The 19,989-nt window shown below is 44.5% G+C and overlaps 1 protein-coding gene across 1 annotated transcript in view; it reads left to right on the top strand.

Annotated features, from left to right (window-relative positions):
• Positions 1-19,989, top strand: part of LOC309546460 (retinal guanylyl cyclase 2-like) — a 206,004-nt gene that overhangs the window by 29,693 nt on the left and 156,322 nt on the right. Inside the window, exon 2 of the mRNA XM_082246169.1 lies at positions 3,599-4,400. Within this exon, the coding sequence (XP_082102295.1) occupies positions 3,656-4,400 (745 nt within the window). The 5' untranslated portion in view covers positions 3,599-3,655. The remainder of the gene's footprint in view (positions 1-3,598; positions 4,401-19,989) is intronic.

Below are 19,989 nucleotides of genomic sequence, written 5' to 3'. Positions count from 1 at the left end.
AACCTGGTTGCCTTAAGGCAGCCTATTCACTTTAAATGGGTTGTCAATGCACTAAAAACTGCACATGACCCTTTTTAAACAATGTAGCTCACCAAAACACAGGGCAAGTATTTTGTGATGCGCTATCATGCAGATGACTTGGCAACTGCTGTACAGTGTGTTGGGGTGCTTTTTCCAAAGAATGGGCACATACTTTGACATACGTTGCAGGAACTTGCGCTTTACCGCACTTTACCATAGCACAATAATTTGAATGGCCCCTAAAATATTTGGCATGCCCAGTACCTAAATACAAAGACCAGTACTAACTAAAGACAGGGAAGACGGTACTGTATAACATGTACTATATTTTGCTCATTAATCCCAATGACGAATTGCTTTTCTTAGATGTTAAAATACTTTTAATCTAAAATGTGCTGACTCTGAATTTCCAACCCTTGAAACAAATTAAATTATAATCTTGACATCTCTGATATTCTGCTCTTGTGTTCGTTCTGATTTAAGGGGGATTTTTGAGCGAGTTCAATGGACTGAGACCAAAGCAGTTGGATTAACCATTTCATCTCTCACACACTGGGCAGGGATGGCATTGCAATTATATTTTGTTTTATTTAGTATTGAAAAGAATAATTTGTACAAAGACAATATGGAGACATTACCCATTTTTGAAGAGATTACTTTTTTTTTTTACATAAGTTGGCTACAAGGAATGTGAGGTTTTACAGTAAGGAGGTCGACATTAACCACTTCTGGACCGGAAGGTTTTCCCCCCTTAATGACCAGGCCATTATCTGCGATTCGGCACTGTGTTACATTAACTAGAAATTTGTGTTTGTGAGACGCTGTACCCAAATAAAATTGATGTCCTTTTTCCCATAAATAGAGCTTTGTTTTGGTGGTTGTTAATCACCTGTGTGATTTTTATTTCATTTGCTATAAACAAAAAAAGAGCGACAAAAAAATATTTTTCACATTCTGCTATATGACATCCCCCACCCCAAAAAAAAATGTCATCATTTTAGGCCAATTTGTATTCTGCTACATATTTTTGGTGAAAAAATAAAAATCCTAATAAACGTATTTTAATTGGTTTGCGCAAAAGTTATCGCATCTACAAACTAGAAAAAAGATTTATGCCATTTTTATTTATTTATTTTTTTTACTAGTAATGGTGGCGATCAGCAATTTATAGCGGGACTGCGACATTGCGGCGGACAGATTGGACCCTCTAACAGACATGTTTTACACTTTTAGGGGGGCCAGTGGCATTACTACAGTAATCAGTGCTAAAAATATGCACTGTTAGGGTCCTTTCACACGGGCGCTCCGTATGTCCGTATTTCATCCCATTTTTTTGCGGATGAAAAACGGACATAATGCGTTTGAATGGGATTGCGGATGTCAGCGGATGACCATCCGCTGACATCCGATTTGCGTCCTTTCCGATCAGTTCAGTTTTTTTTAATGGAAGAGGACCCTATTTTTCTTCCATTTAAAAAAACAGAACGGACGCAAAAATGGATGTCAGCGGTGTCATCCGCTGACATCCGCAATCCCATTGACATGCCTTATTTCCGTTTATCATTCTCAAAGGGATGGGATGATAAACGGACATACGAACCGGATGACACAAGTGTCATCCGTGTCCGTAAAAAAGAAAAAGTGCTGGAGCGGAGCAAAAAACGGTCTGCCCCATGTGAAAGGACCCTTACTGTAATAATGACACTGGCAGGGAAGGGGTTGACTCAGGGGTGATCAAAGGGTTAAATTTGAGCCTAGGGGGTGTTTTCTAATTGTAGGGGGATGGGCTTGTGAAATCAACACAGAGACTTGTGTTCCTAAATAGGAGGAACACAGGAGCTCTGCATTGATTCCAGAGAGAAAAACGGTCTGCCATGCTTACAACATGTAAACACCGAAGCCTCCACGCTGTCAGAATACAATGATGCAGTGGGCAGGATTCCCCCATCCACCTTGAATGTGTGAATGGGGGAATCGGGTCAGTTTTTTTTTCAATCCGCTGATTGATTCATCCATGGCCAGCTTAGGTTTAACCACTTTCGCACTGCTCACTAGAGCTGTACTGCGGCAAAGTGGCTCGATAACGTCTGTCGACGTAGACTTAGACATTAGACTAGACATTCCCCCTTCTCGGCGTCGCGCGCGCCGCCGCCGAAGGCTCGCTCCCGCTGTATTCAGTCACAGCGTGAGTCGGGCCAGGGGAGGAGTGGCGGCGATCGCTGCTGCTCTTCCCCGATTGTCGGGGAATCGAGTGTGGAGATCCGCCCGCTTGTGTAAACACAAGTGGGCGGATCTCCTAAATGACAGGCAGGGTCAGATTGCAGGGTTCAGCATAGCTGAACATGCGATCTGTCCTTCTGTCACACAGTCACCTCCCCCCACACACGTCAGTAAGCACCAGGCATACATTAACCCCTTGATCACCAATAAAAATTAACCCCTTCCCTGTCAGTGTCATTTTTACAGTAACAGTGCATATTTATAGCACTGATTACTGCAGTAATGTCACTGGTACCCCCAAAAGTGTCAAAAATGTCAGTCAAGGGTCCGATCTGTCCGCCGCAATGATGCAGTCCTGCAAAAAAAATCGCAGATCGCCGCCATTAGTCGTTAAGAAAAAACACCAAAAATGACAGAAATCTTTCCCTTAGCTAGTAAATGCAATAACTTTTGCGCAAACCAATCAAAATAGGCTTATTGCTATTTTTTTTACCAAACATAGGTAGCAGAAAACAAATTGGCCGAAAATTTAAAAAAAAATTAGGTTTTTACATTTTTTTTTGGGGGGGGGGGGGGAATTTAATATAAAAAAATGTGAAAATGTTGTTATTTTTTCAAAATTTATGCTCTTTTTTTTCGTTTATAGCGCAAAAAGTAAAAATCGCACAGGTGATCAAATACCACCAAAAGAAAGCTCTGTTTGTGGGAAAAAAAAGACGTAAATTTCGTTTGGGTACGGTGTCGCACGTCCGCGCAATTGTCAGTTAAAGTCGCACAGTGCCAAATCGCAAAAAGTGGCCCAGACGTGAGACAGCAAAATCCTCCGGTGGTAAAGTGGTTAAAAACAACAAAAAGTAATGCAGCCACCACATCTAAGAATTGAATTGGTGAGCTGCAATTTAATAACTTTTCGTTTTTTGGGTTTAATACCACTTTAAGCATTGACAAAGTTACCGCTGAATCAACAGGCCCATAGTAGATATGCAAAATTGCTCTGTGCAAGAAATATACAGGTGAGATAGCTGAACTAGTTAAACATTTCAGTATTCATTGGATAGTTTTTCTCCTAAAAGCTATACATCAGATTGCTTTGGTAACTGACTTGTATTTCTTTAGAAAGTATCCTATAGGGGAAAGTACAGAATACCATGAAAGTATTTGAAGAAATGATCCTTGGAACATAAATGATCACAGTTGGTTTGCCTAACAGCATGTACAGTACAAGGTACCATGGTTTTTGCCCTTTTATTGGGAAAATATTCAATGAGCTTGGTTCCACTTTATAAAGAATTTTTTTTATTCTATTTATCTCATGTTTGATGTATTATTCATTTTGTTCTTTCTTTTTTTTTTACAGGTAATACTGTAGATTCATGGCCTGTGAAGGACTATAGCGTGGCCGTAACAAGTTACAATGTTTTATCGTTGTCCACATCTTGGAGACTTCTTGTGGAAGAAATCAAGACTCCAAGGTTCCCATCGTCTACCAATCCAGAGATCTATAAGAACGTTCCCGTTTCATGTGCTCCTCTGTTTTATTCTAATGGGATTACTCATGAAACCTTTGGGTGTGCAGAGTGTGAACTTTACAGTGGGTGTAGTTGGTCCATGGAAGTGCGACCCTCTTTTCTCTAAGGCCTTGCCAGAATTGGCTGCTCGATTGGCAGTGACCAAAATCAACAATGACTCATCACTACAGCTGGGTCACACGCTGGATTACAAAGTTCTGGAGGAAAACTGTGAAACCTCTAAAGCGTTAGTGGAATTTGCAAACTTTGATAAATTTTCTTCTGCATTTATAGGTCCACAGAACCCTGGATACTGTGACGCTGCATCGCTTTTAGGAAAAAACTGGGACAAGGCCATTTTTTCCTGGGCTTGCATTAACCATGAGCTGGATATGAGAGATAGCTTTCCAACATTTGCCAGGACTATGCCAACTCCAAACAAAGTTTTGTTTCTTTTTATGAAGTATTTTAGATGGGCTCATGTTGCGGTGGTGTCTTCCAATGAAGACATCTGGGTGGACACTGGAAGGAAGGTTGCCAGTGCACTAAGACATCAGGGACTTCCTATTGGTATTGTCACAAATATGGGCAATGGAGAGCAAGGTATTATAGATACATTGACAGCTATAAAGGACACAAATGATCTCAGAGGTAAGAAAACAATATATTCTGATGTACTATATTTATTTATTTTACCATCCCAACAATTTTCTAACCATCCCAATGTAATCACCATGCCACTAGGTGTTATAATTTATTTTTATTTATTTATCCTTGTCTTTATTGATTTTATATGCCACTAAAGGTACAAAGTAGGATCAAACTAACTAAGGTAACTCTTTCCCATTGGCTAATGGTGGTCCTTTAACTGAGCCTTAATGCTGGGAGGTGGGATGGACTTTCTGATCTTGCAATCATTGTGATTGCTTTCTTTTTTTTTTTAATTCTTAATTTTGAATAATCAGCATGGCAATTCAAAATTAAAAATACATATCACAACATAGGATACACTAAGTGAGACACTGTGTGGCACATCATATGACATAAATATGACAAGGGTCCAAGGAACCAATGATTGCAAACACAAGTTAGGTGGCCATACAGAGTTTCCGGCCTATGTACAAGGTCATACGGATCATCCTTTTTTTTTACATATTTTATGGGGAGTGGAAAATATTGAACCCCAAGTGAATAGGAGATGAAGGGGAAAGGAAGGGGGAAGGGGTTGAAGGAAAAGATGGAGATGGAGGTAGAGAAAGGGAGGTTAGAGAGTCCCTACCAATCCCGTGGCCCATATTCCCATACTGTGTTTTTCTGCCAGGACCATGAGGACCTACCTATTGCTGTTGAGAAGCAAGAGGTGTTTGGTCCTGATAGAAAAAGTGTGGAGTTTAGATTTTCCAATATTTCTCTTCCTGTTCTTTTAGTGTCAAAGTTAGATTCTCCATTTGCTGAAACTCTAAACTTCGGGCAAGCCACTGTGCCTTTTCAGGTGGGTTAGGGCTCTTCCAAAGTACAGGAATGCAAGTTTTCACTGCATTGAGGAGATTCTTGAGTAGTACATTTTTGTATCGCTTATTAGAGAGTGGTGTGTCATGTAGCAGAAAAGCCACTGGGTTTCCAGAAAATATTAAGCAGAGTCCCCTCAGATTCCAGACACCTCCAACAGGTGCTTTAAACCTGGGGGGAACATACGATGTAGCATCTCTGCCAATCCAGTACCAAGGTAGGAGGAGTTGGTAACCCCCTTCCTGGTATCTGCTGGCAGTGATTGGCTTTCATAGTGGTCACATGAATAGTAGTTCATCCCGTCAACTCTTGATGACAAACAGCTTGTGCTGGGAGTACACAGTAAGCACATTCTCAGTCCAGGAAACGTGCCCATCATGGATGCCTATGTATGACATGTGGGCATTAAGGCCCACCCTAACTTTTTCTGCTCATATACATTACATAGTCAACAAGAGGTAAAAGTGAACCAATGGCCAGGTTTTGGAGATTGTAATATTTGCAAATTCATAAAAAGCAGCTTTAAAACAAGTCCTCGATGATATCTGTAGTTGCAGGCATTGTGGAGCAATTTATTCTCAAATATCACAACAGAGACTTTGAAGCTGGGTTGCATTCAGTTTCAAATCAGGTTACATAGCCTACTGTTTTATACACTATTATCAAGCCTGTGCTGCCAGAGGAAAAAGAGGAGAGGGGCTACATTTTCATTGCTTCTGTTGTGAATTTTAAGGATAAATTTCTTCACAGTGCTTGGAGCCACCAAGGTCAGTAAAGGCTGAGCTTATACGTCTGCTGTACATTGTGAAATGTCAGGAATTTCATTCTGATTTTTTATTTTGTTAAAAAGTTTTAAGGCTTTAAGGATAGATTCACATTAGTGCGGGTTGGGAAAAATTGCATGCACAGAAACGCTTTGCTCTATAGCAGACATGCGGCGCTGCCATTAATTGTTATTGGTCCCCCCACTAACCTATTAAGGCTTGTGTTTATGCACATACCAAAAAACATGGTGCCCCGTTAGAGAGATTTACTCTCTTTTTTTGTCCTGTTTACCGTTATCATCGAGAGTGAAAGTGAAAGAAAACCCCAAATTTTGGGTTGTCATCATTACAGGAATAGAGGGAAAATAAACCAATGGGGATGCTATTTCTGGTGACAACCTATTCATTTTTATTAGGGATCGACCGATTATCGGCAAAGCCAATATATCGAGGGCCAATCTGCACTTTCCCCGATATATCGGAATCGACCCCTGAGGTAACCAATATTGCAGATATTTCAGGAAAGTGCTGTACCGGAGTGATGCCTGCAGCTAGAGGCATCACCCCGGTACCGGCGTCCATAGACAACGGTCGGCTGTCTTGTAATGACCACTGATGCGGCTGAGAAGCCGCTCAGCTGTCATTACAAGGAGTGGGAGGGGACGTTCCCCCCCTCCCGCCGCCTTCCGCCGCTTGCCGGGTCTCCTGTCCCACCGGGAGACCCGGGCATCCTACCTGCACGGCCGCCGAGGAGAAGACCCAATCAAAACCGCAATCTGATCAGGTCTCCATGTGAAAACCCGTCATGACATCACTTGCGGGTACTCGGCACCAGATTAAAAAAAAATGACAGCATTCAAAACAGCCAAACTTGGCTGTTTTGAATGCTTTTGAATACAGAGGAGGGATTTGGGGTTTTTTAGACCCCCAGATCCCTCCACAACAGTACCTGTCAAGTGTAAAAATAAAACATTTTCTAAATGTACAATGTACAAATGTTGGCCAATACTGATATTCAATAGCCAAAATATCGGTATCAGTATCGGCAACGGAAATCCGATATCAGTCAATCACTAATTTTTATCATTCTATTTTATTATATCCTATATTATTCTATTTATAAATATTTCACACAGCTTTCCCCCCAAGATTCACAAATTTCCAATTAGGAGTAAATAGATCCCTAAATGACTTATAAAAAAAATATTGAGATGCATTCATTTGTGTCTTTTCTACCTATGTAAAGTTCACATTTATTGTAGCACTCACCCCCAAAGGGGCTGCTGGAAACAGACGGGTTCTCCCTAAGTAGTACACAGGCCACCAATCACACCAGTGCACTGACAATTAAATCACAGTCTAGGGGGATCTATTTTTAGGATTTATTGCAGCAGAACTTTAACAGTAGGAAGGAGTTTGGGATCATGAGATACTCCAAAATTATCAGCAACAACAGCGAAAGTACAAGCTTCTTTCTGGTCTCTGAGTAGCAGCATCTCTGTAGGTAGCTGGGGATGGTCTGCATATCCCAGGCCTCACAGCTGTAGACCATGGAGAAGCTGTTAGCAGCTGGTTTCATATCACTTCTACACAACTATCAGTCCCCAGTATGATCTTTACTTACTGTGTCCCAGGAGCTGTATGCCAAGCAGTCTACATGGGCACATAACTATCAAAGTCCTGCTTCAGACCTGGATTCTGAAACAGTGTCCTTCAGCAGGTCTTCCTTTTTTTTCAGCTGTCCTGCTCAGGTCCCTTAGCACAGCAGATGCTGAGGCCCAAATGTGAGTCGCTTGTCTTAGTGACGCTTCTCCTGGGGGCAACATCCCCAGAACTGGAACCTTCACAAAGAGGAAAGAACAATCTGTTCAGGCCTCCTATCTATTTATCAACTCCCCAGCCACCTTCTGGATTGGCCAAAGAATGATACATATTCAACCAATCATTTGAACCTCCTTCCCTGTGCTCTGGAAGCTTCTTCCATAGGCAGGGGGAAGTAATAAAATTCTCAGCTCATGAACTCAGAGCTGACCCAATCAACCTCTTCAAGACCACACTGAAAGACAGCTATGGTGCGGTCGCACATTGCTGGGAGGGCCTCTATGAACATCTTTTTATGATCATGCTTCTTGCCCGCCCCCTGCAGCACGCATCAGCAGGGATTTGTGATCACTGCGTCTTTTGGATCGGATAAAGAGCCAATCATAGCGGCTCTTTACCATGTGATCAGCTGTGTCCAATCACAGCTGACCACAGTGTAAACAAGATTTGCCAGTAATCAGAATTCCTCTCCTCGCGCTGAAAGCAGATGAGTAGAGCAGAGCCGATAACTGGCAAATCCACACAGGGGACATCTACACTGATAATCAGGGCACTAGCCCCAATAGTGCCCACCCAATAACTTTTTTGGCTTGAGCTATACCTAAAAAATGTACCTGTTCCGACTTACAAACAAATTCAACTTAAGAACAAACCTATGGACCCTACGGACCACCTGTAACTAAATTTACCTAGCAGCCTAACTGGAAGTAACCACTCTGCTCACTTTCATGGAGCCAATAACTAAATATACCCAACAGCCTAACTGGGAGGGCGCCACATCCATATAACCTGCCCTACCTACATTCCATCATTATCTTTTCTATACAATATTTTAAGTGCTGAAATTTTCCCAGCTGACCTTACTCCCTCATTTATGGTGCCTAGGATACAAAGCATATCAGCCTTAGTCTAATTCTTTAGCCCTATTTATGCTAATGGTATAACTGATACTGAATTCATTTGGAGCGAGCACAATTTATGCCATGAACTTTTGTAACCGATAAGCTGAAAAACTTGACATCCGTAAAAGATTGATGACTTCACTGTAACCTTTGGCTAAAAATGCTCTCCTACGCCTCTCTGCCAATCTGCAAAAGGCAACATTTCTTATTCTTTGACAGTCGTGCTCTTGTGCGGTTATATAAAAAAATAAAAAATAAAGGAAATTATAAATATTTTTCTCAAAACCAAGAAATCTGAAATGAGCTTGTATGTTAAAAGGATTGACAGAGAATAAACAAGTATTGCAGCTCTGAGCCAGGAGTTCGCTCTAAAAAGATGTTTTTCATATTTATTAATGTGTGATAACTCCTGGGCAAAATTGGATTTTCTCGTGTGCTGGTCCATACTAAGATAAACATGGACTAAGGTGGTTAATTGGATTTAGAATGTTAATTTGTTTCTGATCAATTTTTTGATGCCCTTCATTTTTTTATTCATTTAAAATTGTATTTATATCCAAAGCTCATCTAAACCCAAGTACATAATTGTAATTTATCTCAGTTTACTAGTCCTTACATGTGGTGACTGCATTTTCATTTTTCAGGCTTTTTTGCCTTTTTCATACCTGGGGATCCTTGAAGTAACACACTTCCCGTAGCAGTGCTGGAACAAGGCCATCAAGGGCAAAGATGCCAAACTGCGCCCCCTCCTTCCCTTATGGTTAGGGTCAGGGCACTCAAATCCCTACTATAAATCATTACACTCAGGGCAGCCGCTCCTTCTGCCCATCCCTTCTCCCAGCCCTGTGTACTAGGGCAACAATGCTAACTCTCCATACTGTATCTATAAAGGAGAAGCGTCATAGATGCTCATTTACACTAGCTTTGCTCTCTGAAGAGTGATCTCCATTCGGATCACTCTACAGAGAGCATTTGATGGGTGGTGAGAAAGGTTTTTTGCCTCCTTGCAACCTACTTTAACCCCTTGAACCCTGCACAAGTACGCCACAACCAATAGCATTTCATGCAGTAGCAAAGTGACAAGGGGTGTATTTCCTGCCGCACCCACGAAGCAAGACATCGTGGTCACAGCATGTGTACATCTCCAGCCACTGCCTTTGCAGCTAAAGGGAGTAGTGGTTGGGGGGGCAGTAAAAGTGCCCCTCAACTTATAGTGTGAATGAGTCCTGGGACAGGTGTACTCTTCACCATAATCAGGGCTGGTGCAAGGATTTTTTACACCCTAAGCGAAACCTCGTTTTTCAGCCCCCATTGGCTCCTCCCCTGACCCTACCCCCTTTGCCCTGTCCATAGCTGCAGTATGCTAAATGTGGAGGGATTCAGGAATGCTTTTCATACAGAGTGCAAGGTTAAGGGGTGCACAGGGTGAAAGGTTTAGAAATGTGTTATACAGGGTGCAAGGTTCAGGAGTGCTTTTCTTACAGAGTGCAAAGTTCAAGAATGCGTTGTACAGGGTGTAAGGTTCAGGAATGCATTGTAGAGGGTGCAAGGTTCAGGAGTGCGTTTCGTACAGGGTGAAAGGTTCAGGAGTGCATTTCCTACAGGGTGCAAGGTTCTGGAGTGTGTTTTGTACAGAGTGCAAGGTTCAGGAGTGTGTTTCGTACAGAGTGCAAGGTTTAGAAGTGCGTTGTACAGAGTGCAAGGTTCAGGAATGCATTGTACGGGGTGCAAGGTTCAGGAGTGCATTTCATAGAAGATGCAAGGTTCAGGAGTGCGTTGTAAAGGGTGCAAGGTTCAGGAGTGCATTGTACAGGGTGCAAGGTTCAGGAGTGCATTTTGTACAGAGTGCAAGGTTCAGAAGTGCGTTATACAGAGTGCAAGGTTCAAGGAACGCATTGTACAGAGTGCAAGGTTCAGGAATTTGTTAAACTGCAAAGACACCAATTAATTAAGCATAGGACACTTACGTCCTAAAATCTTGATTAGCAGCATACAGAAGCCGAGAGAAGAATGGCAGGATCAGATGAATAATAAATGAGAGCAGCCTATAGCAGGACATGCAGCAGTGTATACCTCTATCCAGCACAGCCAGGGATTGGTGGGCAAAACCAGACCATACAGCCGCAATGAGAGTGAGTGTGAGCCTGTGAGTGGAGCTGTCAAATCAAAGCTCTGATGTCGGGAAGGGCGGGGCCAATATGTGGGGCTCCGCCCCTTTGTCCCCTGCATAGACAAAACAGCTGGCGTATATACATTGGTGGATGGGGAAGGAGGTGGAAAGGAAGGGACCAACTACTGCATGTGCACCCACAGCTCTGTATAATCAACAGCTGTGGGTGCACATGCAGTAGTTGGTCCCTCCCCTTCCACCTTCTTCCCTGCCCACCAATGTGTAAACAATGGCTGTTTTGTCTATGCACAAAACAAAGGGTCGGAGCCCCACATATTGGTCCCGCCCAATCCCTGATCTCGCTCTCATTGCGGCCATACGCCCGCCGGCTTGGGACTGGAGGTATGCTGCTCCACAAGTGATGGACACTGGGGGGGAGGGGGAAGGGAGAAAGAAAGGCAGGGAGAAAGGGAGGGAGAGAGAAATGGAGGCAGACAGGGAGGGAGGGTGCCGCCTCCCCCACTGGTGTGCGCTCTAGGCTGGCGCCTGCCTTGCCTATGGGTAGCGCCAGCCCTGACCATATTATGGGAGTAGGTGTTCTGTAGTTCGCAATGAAAACTAAATAATTTATCAAATAACAGTTCAGCACAGGTCAGAAAGTGGAGGAAAAAAAATCAACCCACAAGATATTTGGCAGGATCCACAGGTATTTTTTGCCCTTATCTAACAGATATAACACAACACTTTCAATCATCTAATTAGCAGACCAAAAGGGAGCAAAGAGGTTAAGGTCATTGTTATGGTTTAGACGTACTTTAAGCCCCAGTTTTCACTGGGACGACTTGACAGTTCAAAATCACATGACAAGTAGCACCACATTGCCAGCAATGCAGAGGTGGGGGACTTGGGTCACATGACTTGACTTGAGTCAGACTTAAGTCACCAGTTTGAGGACTTGAGACTTGCTTGACTAAAATTAATAAAAGACTCGACTTGACTTCGACTTGGTATTCATGACTTGAGACTTGACTTTGACTTGAGACATATGACTCAAAATGACTTTACTTTTTGAAGTTATTAAATATTTGCATTTTCTCAAGATGTGTTAAAGCAAAATTAATGTGCCTGTTATGTTTCTGACACCACAGTCACATAAAACACATCAGTGTGTTCTGATTTTTAGGACACTGGCTCTTTAACAATGAAAATGTTTTTAGTGACTGTAGTGTTGAAACATGACCGGACAAAGGATTTTGAGCTGTTTGGGCATTCAAAGGGTTTCTTTAATATGCCAAGAAAAAAAACCACTAAGCAGTTTTGTTATTGTTGAAAATAAAACAAAACCTTTCCTGACCACTGACTTTTAACTGATTTAAAGGTGAAAATTGGGGTAGATCAGTATTTTGACTTGATTTGTGACTTGACCAAAATAAATGACTTGACTTGCTTGACTTCTAGCAGGGACTCGACTTGACTTGCTTGCTTTTCACCACAGTAACTTGGGACTTGCTTGAGACTTGAAGGTAAAGACTTGAGACTTGCTTGTGACTTGCACATGTGTGACTTACTCCCATGTCTGCAGCAATGGAACCGTTCATATTGCCGCAACTTATCTTGCAGCGATTATGGAAAAGGTTCCTGCACTACGTTTTACCGATTTCATTGTGACTTGTATAGACTTCTGGTAAATGAAGTCGCAAGTCGCAATAAAATCGGCAGTGCATATCACACTGATCTGCGGCTTTGAAATCGCGTAAACCTCAGACATGAAATATGAACAAAGCATATCCCTCTACAGTGTGTACATGTCTCGATTGGGAGCACTAATTGTAATTTCTGACTGCTGCTTTGTTCCTCTGCCATCAGCATGAATCACTTCTAACAAGTTTTCCTGAAACCTAGATAATAAAGTAGTGACAGGGGAGGGACCCCCAGCAGATTGACAGCCTCAGCTCTTATCCTGTGTGTTGTGTGAAAGGGGGGGGGCATGTCCCTCCCTTCAAATCAGCTCTTAGAGCTCTCCTCATTAAGCTCTGCTGTGTCTAACTTCAGCTCTCTGCCCCCTTTTTTCTAAACTCTCACACAAGCTTTTTCAATTCAGCATTTTGAATGGCCATAGAAAAGACTACAGATAAACAGGTACAACTTATGCAGGAGGATTTGCTTTATCTCTGTGTATCACCTGAAGCTAGTCACTTTAATGGGCATATGGGAGAGTTTTCAATCACTTTAACCACCATACTTATACTGCGGCAGGTCGGCTCTGTCCCACGAAACGACGTACCTATAAGTCGCTTTGTGAGACAGCTAGTGGGGACGCCTGATTGGCCACAGGGGGAGTCAATCAGCGGGTCCGGTGGATGCGATGTCCACCAGGCACCCGCGATCGTTTCTCATGGAGACAGAACGGTGGTCTGCCAATGTAAACACAGCAGACTGCTGTTCTGTGCGTGATGAACACAGGGCTCCTGTGTTCCCCCTATTTAGGAACACAGGTCTCTGTGTTCACCCAGCAAGTCCACCCCACACAGTTAGAAAGCACTCCCTAGGGACACATCTAACCCTTTGATCGCCCCTAGGTTAACCCCTTCCCTGCCAGTGTCAATATTACAGTAACAATGCATATCTTTAGCACTGATTACTGTAGTAATGTCACTGGTCCCCCCAAAAGTGTCAAAAATATCAGTCTGATCTGTCCGCCGCAATGTCGGAGTCCCGCTAAAAATCTCAGATCACCGCCATTACTAGTAAAAAAATAAATAAATAAAAAATTACATAAATCTTTCCCCTAGTTTTTAGACACAGTTAGAGTTGAGCGGACACCTGGATGTCCGTGTTCGGCGGGTTCGGCCGAACTTGAAAAAAAAGTTTGGGTCCGTGTCCCGGACTTTTGCCGAACTTTTCCCGGACACCGAACCCCATTGAAGTCAATGGGGACCCGAACTTTCAGGCACTAAAATGGTTCTAAAACACCAAAGGAAAGGGCTAGAGTGCTGCAAATGCCAGCAAAACGTAGTTAAGAGCATGGCAAGTGCTCTGCAAACAAATGTGGATAGGGAAATAACTTAAAACAAAAAAAAAAACAGAAAAATAAAACAATGTTCTTCATCTCTGAAGGACGAGGCCCATATGGAGTAGGAGGGAGGTTGAGTTGGTGGTGGATGTGGCGGTGTCATAGGCGTGCGCACAGGGTTTGCCGGGTGTACCTGGGCACACCCTAATCACCTAGGGCACATTAGCATTATCGCTCTGTTTGCCAGTGAGGAGATGGGAAAGATCTCCCTCGGACCTGCTCTGCTCTATTTCACTTTGACAGCAGGGAGAGTAATGTATCGGGGCCATGTACATGTAGGCAAACACATGCATGTGTATTTAAACTTTGGGGTGCACACCCTAATGCAATAGGCTGCGCACACCTATGGGCGGTGTAGGTGGAAGCGGCGGTGGAGGAGGACCAGGGCCAGATTAAGAGCATCATGGGCTTGGTACTGAGGATTTTGAAGGGCCTTAAGGGCCGTGCCTTGGCATGCACCCAGAGGAGGAAGGGTGCAGCCATGCATGGCTAATTCAACATGGGATGCTGTCTCTGAAGCCCATAAACACATCCATGCATCGGCAACTGTCCCTCCTTGTCCGGCCTTCGTGCTGTGTGGGGAGGTTCTGAGGGAGCTGCCTGGGAAAGCGAGCATAGAAGCCAGACTTCTGTGTTTACAAGTGACAGAAGAGCGGTAACAGTGAATATGGCCAACCCGGGGCCTATATTAAGGTAGGGGCCTGGAGCTGCAGCTCCAATAGCCCCTATGTTAATCTGGCCCTGAGAAGGAAGAGGTAGCCAACACTGCTTTTTTTCAGAAATTTTAAATGAGGGTACACCCCAAAAGAGTGAGAAAGAGCAAAAATAGAACAATGGCTGGGTAAGGTCGGTGTCCATCACTATTCTGCACAAGGTACGGAAAAGTCCCGTGGGATCCATGCCTGGTTCATTTTAATGAACGTGAGCTTGTCCACATTGTCTCTGGACAGGCGGCTGCGCTTGTCTGTGATAACGCCCCCAGCCGTGCTAAATACCCGTTCAGATAATACACTGGCTGCAGGGCACGCCAGCACCTCCAAGGCGTAAAGGGGAAGCTCAGGCCATGTGCCCAATTTGGAGACGCAGAAGTTGAAGGGGGCAGACCCGTCATTCAGTATGTCTAGGCGTGTGCACACATACTGCTCCACCATGTTGGTGAAATGCTGCCTCCTGCTGAGACGTTTCATATGAGCTGCTGGTGCTGCTGTTTGTTGTTGCGTGCTGACAAAGCTTTTCCACATTTCGGCCATGCTAACCCTGCCTTCTGAGGTGCTGGAGGTGCCCTGGTTGCGTTGGCGACCTCTTCCTCCTCCTCCTCTGCCTTGTGCTTCCACTGTGGCCCCGCTGTCAGGTGGGAATGCCAGCAGCATCGCGTCTACCAGCGTGCGCTTGTACTCGTGCATCTTGCGATCGCGCTCCAGTGAGTGAATTAAGGACGGTACGTTGTCCTTGTAACGGGGATCCGGCAGCGTGGGCACCCAGTAATCAGCACAAGTTAGAATGTGGGCAACTCGGCGGTCATTGTGGAGACACTGCAGCATGTAATCGCTCATGTGTGCCAGGCTGCCCAGAGGCAACCAAAGGCTGTCCTCTGTGGGAGGTGTATCGTCTGTGTCCTCTGTATCCCCCCAGCCACGCACCAGTGATGGCCATGAGCTGGCCTGGGTGCCACCCTGCTGTAAACATGGTTCCATCTCCTCCTCCATCTCCTCCTCATCCTCCTCATCCTCCAGAACTGTGCCCCTGCTGGACAATTGTGTCCCTGGCGTTTGTGTGTGCAGGAACCCACCCTCGGAGCCCCTTGTGAATGACTGCCCTGAAAACCTTGGAAATGTTACCTCTTCATCTTCCTCCTCCTCCTCATCCTGTGCCACATCCTCTTCCATCATCGCCCGAATAGTTTTTTCAAGGAGGCATAGAAGTGGGATAGTTAAGCTGAGAACGGCGTCATCGGCACTGGCCATGTTGGTGGAGTACTCAAAACAGCGCAACAAGGCACACAGGTCTCGCATGGAGGCCCAGTTATTGGTGGTGAAGTGGTGCTGTTCCGCAGAGCGACTCACGCGTGCGTGCTGCAGCTGAAACTCCACTATGGCCTGCTGCTGCTCGCACAGTCTTTCCAGCATGTGCATGGTGGAGTTCCACCTTGTGGGCACGTCACATATGAGGTGGTGAGCGGGAAGGCCGAAGTTACGCAGCAGCGCTGACAGGCGAGCAGCAGCAGGGTGAGAACGCCGAAAGTGCGCACAGACGGCCTGCACTTTCTGCAGCAGCTCTGACATATCGGGGTAGTTTTTTTAAGGAACCTCTGCACCACCAAATTCAACACATGCGCCAGGCAAGGGATGTGCGTCAAACCGGCTAGGCCCAGAGCTGCTATGAGATTTCGCCCGTTATCGCACACCACCAGGCCGGGCTTGAGGCTCTCTGGCAGCAACCACTCATTTTTTCTGCTGTTCCATGCTCCTCCACAACTCCTGCGCAGTGTGTGGTTTTTCCCCCAAACAGGCAAGTTTTAAAACTGCCTGCTGTCGTTTACCCCTGGCCGTGCTGAAGTTGGTGGTGAAGGTGTTACGCTGACCGGATGAGGAGGAGGTAGAGGATGAGGAAGCCGAGTAGGAGGAGGCACTTAGATGCCTGATCATGCAGGTTGTGCTCAGGTTGAGAAGGTTTATTCCTCGCTTCAGGCTCTGATTACACAGGGTGCAAACCACTCGTGTCCTGTCATCAGCACATTTTCTAAAGAACTTCCACGCTAAAGAACTCCTTTGAGCTGGCTTTGATGCGCTCGTTCCCTTGCTGCGTTGGGCAGTAGCAGGCATAGTGTCTAGGGCACGGCCGCTCCGCTTCTGCACCCTGCTCCCTCTTCTGCTGTGCTGGTGGCTCTGTGCGACCACCGCCTCTTCCTCCAAACTACTCAGGTCACCTGCATGACCTTCATTCCATGTGGGGTCGAGGACCTCATCGTCCTCCATATCATCTTCCACCCAGTCTTCACCCCTGCCCTCCTTGTCGGTCTCCACAATTCTGAATGCCGCAGTAGTTGGCACCTGCGTTTCGTCATCATCGGAGACGTGCTGCGATGGTCCTTGCATGTACTCATCTTGAGAAATAAGTGGTTGGGCATCGCTGCACTCAATCTCTTCCACTTCTGGGGCAGGGCTAGGTGGATGGCCCTGGGAAACCCTGCTGACAGAGTCATCAAAAAGAAGAAGAGACTGCTGTATGGCTTGGGGCTCAGACTGCTTGCCTGATTTGCAAGGGGGTGAGGTGAAAGACGGTTGGACATCGGCTGCAGGTGCCAACTCTGACCTTTCTGCAGTAGACTGGGTGGGAGACAATGTGAAGGAACTGGAGGCACTGTCAGCAGCAAACCAATCTACTATCGCCTCTACTTCTTCTGGCCTCATCACTTCTAGAGGCATATGATGCCCTACCAAATACTGATGCAGGTTCTGCCGCCTACTCACACTTGAGGAAGGTGTTTCACTTGTGCGTGTAGCTGGCACAGATCGACCACGTCCTCTCCTTGCAACAGGAGCTCTACCAGCAGCACCACGACCCAGGCCACGGCCCCTATTTGACGGTCTCCTCATATTTCTGTAATTTATGATCTTGCCCTAGAAAGGTGTTTATTGAATAGCGGAACAAAACAACAACAGTATCGCACGGGTGTATCTCACAGTCAAATATGCAAACTATGCCGCAATTTAATGTTTTTTACCCCAAAAGGGTGTATATTGAATAGCGGAATAGGAAAAAGGATAAAAAACGGTGTATCTCACACGTACAAACACAGACTAGGCCCCGATTAAAATTTTTTGTACCCTAAAGGGAGGATGAGGAAGAGGAGTAGGAGGAGTTGGGAACAGGAGGCAAACTGAAGCGCCCTGCAATCCTCGGCGGTGGAAGGAGATGCGCCAAACAAATTTAAAAGGTGTATCTCACACGTACCGATACAGACTATGCCGTAATTTAATTTTTTACACTCCAAAAGGGTGTATATTGAATAGCGGAATAGGAAAAATGTTATAATACGGTGTATCTCACACGTACAAACACAAACTAGGCCCCGATTACAATTTTTTGTACCCTAAAGGCAGGATGAGGAAGAGGAGTAGGAGGAGTTTGGAACAGGAGTCAAACTGAAGCGCCCTGCAATCCTCGGCGGTAGAAGGAGATGCACCAAACAAATTTAAAAAGGTGTATCTCACAGGTACCGATACAGACTATCCCGCAATTTAATTTTTTACACTCAAACAGGGTGTATATTGAATAGCGGAATAGGACAAATTTTACAAAACGTTGTATCTCACACGTACAAACACAAACTAGGCCCCGATTACAATTTTTTGTACCCTAAAGGCAGGATGAGGAAAAGAAGTAGGAGGAGTTGGGAACAGGAGGCAAACTGAAACGCCCTGCAATCCTCGGCGGTAGAAGGAGATGCGCCAAACAAATTTAAAAAGGTGTATCTCACAGGTACCGATACAGACTATCCCGCAATTTAATTTTTTACACTCAAAAAGGGTGTATATTGAATAGCGGAATAGGACAAATTTTAAAAAACGGTGTATCTCACACGTACAAACACAAACTAGGCCCCGATTACAATTTTTTGTACCCTAAAGGCAGGATGAGGAGTAGGAGGAGTTCGGAACAGGCAGGAGGCAGACTGAAGCACCCTCAAATCCTCGGCAGTATGAGATGCGCCCCAAAAATTGGAAAGGTGTATCTCACACGTACCGACACAGACTATCCCGCAATTTAATTGTTTATACCCAAAGGTTTTGATTAAATAGCGGAATAGAAAATATGATATCAAAAGGTGTATGTATCTCACACGTACCGACACAGACTATCCCGCAATTTAATTGTTTTTTACCCAAAGGTGTAGATTAAATAGCGGAATAGAAAATATTATCAAAAAAAGGTGTATGTATCTCACACGTACAGAACCAGACTAGGCCCCAATTACTATTTTTTGTACCCCCAAAGGCAGGATGAGGAGTAGGAGGAGTTCGGAACAGGCAGCACCCTCAAATCTTCAGAAGTATGAGATGCACCCCAAAAATTGGAAAGGTGTATCTCACACGTACCGACACAGACTATCCCACAATTTAATTGTTTTTACCCAAAGGTGTGGATTGAATAGCGGAATAGAAAATATGATATCAAAAGGTGTATGTATCTCACACGTACCGACACAGACTATCCCGCAATTTAATTGTTTATACCCAAAGGTTTTGATTAAATAGCGGAATAGAAAATATTATCAAAAAAAGGTGTATGTATCTCACACCTACAGAACCAGACTAGGCCCCAATTACTATTTTTTGTACCCCCAAAGGCAGGATGAGGAGTAGGAGGAGTTCGGAACAGGCAGCACCCTCATATCTTCAGAAGTATTAGATGCGCCCCAAAAATTGGAAAGGTGTATCTCACACGTACCGACACAGACTATCCCGCAATTTAATTGTTTTTACCCAAAGGTGTAGATTGAATAGCGGAATAGAAAATATTATATCAAAAGGTGTATGTATCTCACATGTACCGACACAGACTATCCCGCAATTTAATTGTTTATACCCAAAGGTTTTGATTAAATAGCGGAATAGAAAATATTATCAAAAAAAGGTGTATGTATCTCACACGTACAGAACCAGACTAGGCCCCAATTACTATTTTTTGTACCCCCAAAGGCAGGATGAGGAGTAGGAGGAGTTCGGAACAGGCAGCACCCTCAAATCTTCAGAAGTATGAGATGCGCCCTAAAAATTGGAAAGGTGTATCTCACACGTACCAACACAGACTATCCCGCAATTTAATTGTTTATACCCAAAGGTTTTTATTGAATAGCGGAATAGAAAATATTATCAAAAAAAGCGTATGTATCTCACACGTACAGAACCAGACTAGGCCCCCATTACTATTTTTTGTACCCCCAAAGGCAGGATGAGGAGTAGGAGGAGTTTGGAACAGGCAGCACCCTCAAATCCTCAGAAGTGTGAGATGCACCCCAAAAATTGGAAAGGTGTATCTCACACATACCAACACAGAC

Source organism: Pelophylax lessonae, assembly GCF_965119305.1.
Source record: "Pelophylax lessonae genome assembly, chromosome: 2".
NCBI lineage: Eukaryota > Metazoa > Chordata > Amphibia > Anura > Ranidae > Pelophylax > Pelophylax lessonae.
This window is presented reverse-complemented; position numbering and strand designations above follow the sequence as displayed.